A 7278-nucleotide genomic window follows, 5' to 3' on the forward strand; every position below is an offset into this window, starting at 1 on the left:
TCTCTAGACTAAACATCATTAATTAGATATGAGATTCATATATCATCTATTCATGTACAGGAAACATTTACTATACTTCGTATATTCAAATTTAATTCAACTTCTAACCGCAACAAACCAAATCAATTCACTATGTCCTAACAAGGCGTCACATGGATGAAATACTTGCATATATCTGAAATTCTCCCTTGTAAATAATCATTTCAAACTTCTCGTGCGATGCACTCCCTGAAGTCCATCACAAATATGAAATCCATCAATTCTCCCCACGACCACAATTACTACGAATGAACATATTCATAGGCACATTTTTATGATACCACAACGCTTATTCTCTGCAATTTGCCCCAGCTTAGGAACAGTCACGAGTAAAATATAACTATACCAACTCTGAACCCCTTTGTCACTATATATAAGGAACGGAGCTTTCATGATAAATAAATTTCGAAAGGAGAAAATGTAAAAGCATTTCATTTACTAAGTTCATTTACTACCACAAACCATAAGAGAGCTTTTTTATTCATACTTTGCGGTAACATGTAGCAGAAGCTACGAGAGTTCAGGAAACAAAGCGGCTCTAAAGCTCTCCTAGTGAAAATTACATATCAAGCATTCCATTTACTACCACAAACCATAAGAGAGCTATTTTATTCAGATTTCACAGAGTAGCAGAAGCTAAGGGAGTTCAGGAAACAAAGCAGCTCTAAAGTTCTCCAACTAAAACTTACATATCAAGCATTCACTTTTGGTGCCCATCCAGCAATCACATGCTCCTTTGCAGCCTTGGTCTTGCAGAAAGATTCCCGTTCAAAAAGGTTCTGCAAAAGGTTGAAGGTTTAGGAGGTTAGACGTCAAAGCATATTGTAGTTTCAAAAACCTACTTGTAAAAGTATAGCGAGTGACTAGCATTATAAATAACAAGTTTATTCTGATGCTACCAAGCAAGTTCTCTGTTGGGTACCAAGCTATCGTAAGCATTTGGGACTAAGGCTATAGTAACCATTTGGGTAATAAAGCTATTGTAACCATTTAGGCTGTTAGTATAGATTTTCCAGTTTCCAGGCCACCATGAGAGACTTCACCAATCGATCTCACATCCAAGTCTAGTATTCAACAATGTCAAGAATCAAATAAAAACCAGAGAAAATTAAACTAATTCAAACTGATTGACCTGATCTCAGTTTCTTGATAGTAAAGGGGAAATTTTCATTTTTTTCCACCTAAATTACAATTTCTATTTTGCAATCACCCAAATTCACTTTCATCAAATATCCTGACTTTCTAGAGTTATGCCATTGCACCTCCCCAGCCAACCCAACTGACTCCATCACAGAACACACATGGTGGTCAAATGCTCTACGTGTGAATGTTCAGGTGCATTTTGACAATTCCATTGCCACTGTTGTCTCAGCAACCAAATGGACTGCAACAACAACGAAGATGACTATTATGACATCTTTTGTGTCACAGATCCCACAATTTGCACTCATTAACCATTGCCATGCTGTTTAGTCACCCACAACACTGGCAAGCAGATGAATTTTTCTGAAGCAAATCAGACAACATTGTTCAACAAATGGAGACACAAACCAGAGTTTAGCCTGCTGGTTCACCCACAATCTTGAGTTGCAGATAGAATAGGAACTCGTCATTGCATGGTGCAAAGTTTCATAAAGTTGCTAGGATCCTAAATGCTTGCCAGCTTTATTTGGTTGCTTATCTTTTCAATAAAATTTTTTATTTGATCTTCTCTATTTGTTTGCTCTTATCAAAGTCCATTTCTTCTTTGTTTACCTCTCCACCTGTGCTGCCTCTAGAACTCTTTGGCTACCCTCTCAAACTCTATGTCAAGAACTGACACTTGACGCCAACATTCTGAATGGAGATTCAGTATTTCTATTGTTCATGTGTAAAAGTTTTAGAAATAGCTATATAATTGAATCGCCAATCATGTCAAAAACGTAAATCCAAGTAACATAGTAGGCAGCCATCCGTGTTTTCAAGGCTCACAAGGTGCTCTCCTCCCACCTTTAGAACTTGAAATTGAAGAAATCTTGGCACATTGGTATGTGCTGACTTGTGTTCTACATCAAGGGCTTTGCTTTGAGTGCAGAGGCAATTATGTTGGCACCAGCATCAGTTCTCATCAATGTGAAGCAATTGGTTGATATGGCACCCCAAACCCAATGAATTTGCTTGATGTCAGTGATGCAGCACAAGTCAACCACACACGATGCTACCTCTATGGGCTAGGCAATCATCACCACATCCAATATGTCAACCATCCTAGTTTTTTTGCTACTGTGCACATGGTGAAATAATCAAATTTGCTGATGGAGACAAGAATGTAATGATTAAGCTACACCCATGGGTGAAGCATTTGTGCAGCTGGGTGATGTAATAGGTGAGGTGAGTAGATTGTTTTGCCCCTTCAACCCTACCTGAACAGTCATTCTACTGCCATAAGTTAGTTATTTTAGTGGAATCAACAACTTTGTGTTTTTTTCTTTTCCTTTTTGTTGCTGTTGTGATGGAGGTTGGTGGGGGTGGGGGGCTAAAAAAGCAAATATGACATACTAAAAAGAGACAAAGTCACAAGATAAAGAACTTGTATTGAAATGCAAGAAAAAGAGTAACTCTAAACAGGAAAATTAAAAATTCCACAGACAGGAATCTAGAATCACACCTTCATGTAAGCATGAACATAGGAAAGATTCTCTGGGACCTTCCATCCTTTGAAATGATCAAGCGCTACCACTAGATGGAACAACTTAGGTGCCAAGCTCAAGTCAACAGCAGAAATGTTGTCACCATTGATATATGGGCCCTATATAAAGTATAAAAACCAAAAATTGAACCAGAGTAAAAGGACTATAGGCTTGAATTAGGTTTTCAATGAAGCATAACTCCAATTATTGGACACTCTTCAAACAATTGATAAAATACGATATGTGGGAGTAAACCTAATTATTCTCACTTAAAATACTAGCTAACTTTGGATACTATCTTCAGTCCTATACTTACATGAGCTTTAAGATGTTCATCCAATGCCTGTAACTCATCAATCAGAGCTTGTTCCGATCCATCATTGGCATCTTTGCTCTTCAAGAAATTAACAAAAGAAGAAAAGATTTTTGATCCCCTGACAAAGATGGTAAAAAAGTTTCACTGCTATGATAGTTGAATGGCCTTTTAAACAACCACATTTAATATTATGAAATAACAAAATAAACAATAGTGAATTTGTAACTGCAAATAAATGAAGACAAATTGAAAAGCAATTTTAATAACACTACATACATAGTAAGAAAACAATAAAATCAAAATATTGTACAAGTTTGTTGTGTTGCCACCAAGATTCAAACTTAACATTTTCACCCTTCACATGTCTCATCGACCAAAATAATGTCTCCTACAAACCTACAAACAACATGCACCACAGTAACATTCAAACAAAGAGAAAATTACAATATTGTCTATGAAATACTTCATCCTTTATACAAATGTGCAAATTGAAAGTGGTAAGGTTTACCTATACAAATATTGTTTAGAGTGATATTATTTATGATATATGTTTTGCTGTTGTTTGTTGTACAAGTTGTAATCTAACACCATGACTCTAGCGGATACATAATGAAATAATCTAACAAAAGAAAAAGAACCATGGTAGAATGAGTATGAATCAACCAAATCAATATAGATGAAAGGTACAAGTGTTTATTCTCCAGGTACCTCGTTACTGGTATCTCTTTGGCTTCCAAAACAATTCTTTATCACAATTTTGACTTTCTAAAAAAATTCACTTCAAATAAGAACAACAATCAAGCTAAAAATTTCAATTCTGGCTCTTCACTAAAAAAACAGAAATTAGAGAGCACGGAAGAAAAGTTGAGAGAATATCCATCATACAGACTTTTCTGCCTTGTGGGTAGAATGTCTGACACGTCCCCATCGATACTGTAGACTATCAGTCAAATCAAACACAAACCACCTGTGTCTCGGACAAAACACAAATATGGACGTTCAAGGTCATCAACTAATCTAAACAGTACCATTCCAGATTCGTTTACTAAAGGACCCATAACAGTTCAATAGTCTAATCTAGGTTACTGAGAAATGAATTACAGAGCTCCAGAACAAAAACATTAATCACACGAACCTCACATTGTTTTCATCCTATCAACAGTTGTAAAATCCATTATGACATGCATCAGTATATGAGCCTATAGCAGCTTATAACCAATTGTACCATGAACCAACAGAAACAAACAGAAAGACTAGACTGAAAAAAAAAAAAAAATCTTACACTGACGAGTACTCCTGGGGAGCAACAAGCGGAGGGTTCGGATATTTCTCCTCCAAAATTTGGGTGATGACATCTGAATCGGGAACCCACTGGTCATCATCCGCCTTCAGCACCGGAACCTTACCTTCTGGGCTAATAGCCAAGAACCTAATCCAACGACATTAACGATAAGAAACCTTCCCGTGAACACAAGCTAAAAAAATAAACCCTCGTCATGAAACATCACGCTCAGTTACCAATCTGGCTTGTTGCTAACATCGATCAACTTCAGATCGTAGGGAATCTTCTTCTCCTCTAGCGTGAGGAGCACCCTATGACTAAAAGGACCTGTTCATTTTGCATGGACAAGAGATCAATGATTATAGAACCGGCACAAGGCGACGAAAGAGTACGAGGGGGCTTTACAGTCGCCGAGGGTGTCCGGTGCGCCGACGGCGGCTTTCACGCAGACCTCGACGGCTTTATCAGAGACGACGTCTGCCATTGTTCGGCGAGGCGGAGGGTACTGAGCTCCGGATCGTGCGCACGCGACGGATGTGAGACAGCTACTAGAACTCGATGATGGTCTAGAGAATTCTAGTCGATGCATTTTAAACAGACCAATTTGCGTGGTGTGCTACTCCTGCGGAGTATGGTGCGAGGCTAATTAGGCGCACGTGTTTGACGTTGATTCGATGATTTGTCATTAACAACAAACGTTTATTAATTGTAAAGCGGCCCAATTTCGGCCTTTTGTTTTCATTTTGAACAAAAGGATAAAAGAGTAATTCAATTACGAATCCAATTATTGTGGTCCCAAATTTGGCTTTTTGTAAAGGAAAGGATAAAGTAATTAAAGTGTTCTGGGCCCGACTTTAAAGTCGTCTTTTTTCGGCTTTTACAACGGAAAAAAAAAATACTCAAAATATGAAATAGACAAAGGATTTAGAGGAAGTTAAATATTGGGCAAAAGTAAATATCTTGCGCATATTTTTTTTAAAAAAAATTATCAAAGTGCATTTTTTCTTAAAAAATTTGGCACTCTATTCAAATTATTTTATTATAACTAATCTTAAATTAATTTTTAGAAATTATCTAGAAAACAAACCCTTCATTAAATTAGTATAAGTTTAAATTGTAAATTTAAATAATATTTAAAATATATTTCTTTAAAAAAATAAAAGGAATGACATAAATTTTGATATAAAAATAACAACTAAGTTTTTATCCCAATAGGCATGATCAATACAAAGGATTCTCCTATATTATTAGGTTCAATTATTCATCATATCTTCATTTATATTTAAATAAATTTATATTATTTAATCATTACTAATCAAGTAGTGTTCAATCTCCTTCTTTTTTGATTAATATGTGTATTTGTTATAATTTGACATCATCTATATAAGACATTTATTGATCACATAAGTACACGTGTATATTATCTTAAATGTAATTTTAAAGTTTTTCCTTAATAGACATAATTCTAACTTTCTCTCTAATATTTTTTCTTATATTATCCATCCTCATGTTTATAAATTCATCTTAACATCCTTATCTATCTTTATGCCTATCATCTTCTACTTATATATTTGATTCATAATATAATATAATAGATATAGTTATGATTTTATAAAACTTTTTCTTAAGTTTTAGAGATATCCTATAATAGCACAAAACACCTAACCTTCTCATTTATTTCAACTATATTACTTATTTCCTATATAAAACATATGTACTAACTTCTCTATTATTTTATAAAAATAACCCTAAATATTTAAAGTTCTTAATATAAATAATTTGTCAACTTTTATCTTAACAATTATTGTAAATAACATGCACCTACAAAACATAAATTTCATATATTTTGTCTTGTTAAGCCTACTATTATAAAACTTAAATTTCATATATTTTATCTTTACTCTATTAAACTCAAAACCTCTTCCTTCTAATATTTTCTGTTAATATTTGAGCTTCGTATTTACTTCTTCATAAGCCTCATAAGTTAAAATAATATCATCGTAAATAACATGCACTTCGTTAATGTGTCTGGGATATGTCTAGAGAGTTTGTTTATAACTAATTAATGTAAAAAAAAAAAAAAATTACAATTGAACCTTCTTCTAATATTTTCTGTTAATATTTGAGTTTAGCATTTACTTCTTCGTAATTCTCATAGGTTAAAATAATATCATTGTAAATAACATGTACTACGGTAATATGTCTTGGATGTGTCTAGTAAGTTCATTCATAACTAATATAAGAAATGTACTTAGAGTTGAACATTGATGAAATATTATCTTTATAGAAAATACTTTCATTAATTTACTTAGAGTCTTTACTCTTATTATTACATCATAATATATCCTTAAATATTTTAATATATGTTATATCAATAAATTTTTTATTTAAAATTCTTCATATAATTCTTTATCCATAAGTTTTTTTATTCAATGAATATCATATGTAAGTCTTGCTTCTTTTCTAAATACTTTTTAATTAGTTGTTTGAAAAAAATATATAACTTCTATCGTCGATCTTATAAGCATGAATCAAAATTAATTTTTGAATTACCTTAGTCTCTTTCTTAATCTTTTTTTTTCTATTACTCGTTATTAAAGTTTTATGGCATTCACTTATTAGTTTAATGTCTCTATAATTTGTATAATTTTATATATCTCATTTGATTTTATAAAGGGGTTAGAGTACTTACCCTTCATTGATAAGATATTTTCTTTATTTTTTATATCAATTTGAATAACTTTATAAAACATTCAATACCTTACATCACTAAGTACTTTAATATCTCTATTGGAAAATCATCAATCCAATTGATTTTTTCTATTTTGTATCTCATTTCATACCTGTTATACTTTTAAATTTGAATTCTCTAATCAAAATCTTAATTTATATTCTTCTCTGACCTACTTCATTATTAGCTTCACTCCTTATTTTGTTGTCCTCTTTATTAGATATTGCATGCTCCTTAATTA

At 33.1% G+C, this 7278-nt stretch overlaps 1 protein-coding gene across 1 annotated transcript; it reads right to left on the minus strand.

Annotated features, from left to right (window-relative positions):
- Positions 1–486: 486 nt before the first annotated feature.
- Positions 487–4872, minus strand: LOC122002718 (probable glutathione S-transferase DHAR1, cytosolic). Its single transcript, XM_042557991.1, has 6 exons — positions 4712–4872; positions 4543–4633; positions 4307–4453; positions 3025–3142; positions 2687–2827; positions 487–818 (listed from the first exon to the last, which is right to left on the minus strand). Exons 1-6 carry the CDS (start codon positions 4788–4790, stop codon positions 732–734), a joined length of 663 nt encoding a protein of 220 aa, XP_042413925.1. The 5' UTR covers positions 4791–4872; the 3' UTR covers positions 487–731.
- Positions 4873–7278: the final 2406 nt, after the last annotated feature.

This window comes from Zingiber officinale, chromosome 7A (assembly GCF_018446385.1).
Source record: "Zingiber officinale cultivar Zhangliang chromosome 7A, Zo_v1.1, whole genome shotgun sequence".
NCBI lineage: Eukaryota > Viridiplantae > Streptophyta > Magnoliopsida > Zingiberales > Zingiberaceae > Zingiber > Zingiber officinale.

What these genes read in the sequence shown, in the direction of transcription:
- LOC122002718 (XM_042557991.1), bottom strand. Translation starts at nt 4,790, where the DNA reads ATGGCAGACGTCGTCTCTGATAAAGCCGTCGAGGTCTGCGTGAAAGCC. An exon ending in ACCGGACACCCTCGGCGACT is followed by an intron (nt 4,634 to 4,711) that starts GTAAAGCCCCCT and finishes CAAAATGAACAG; the next exon opens with GTCCTTTTAGTCATAGGGTG. An exon ending in GTTAGCAACAAGCCAGATTG is followed by an intron (nt 4,454 to 4,542) that starts GTAACTGAGCGT and finishes TCGTTGGATTAG; the next exon opens with GTTCTTGGCTATTAGCCCAG.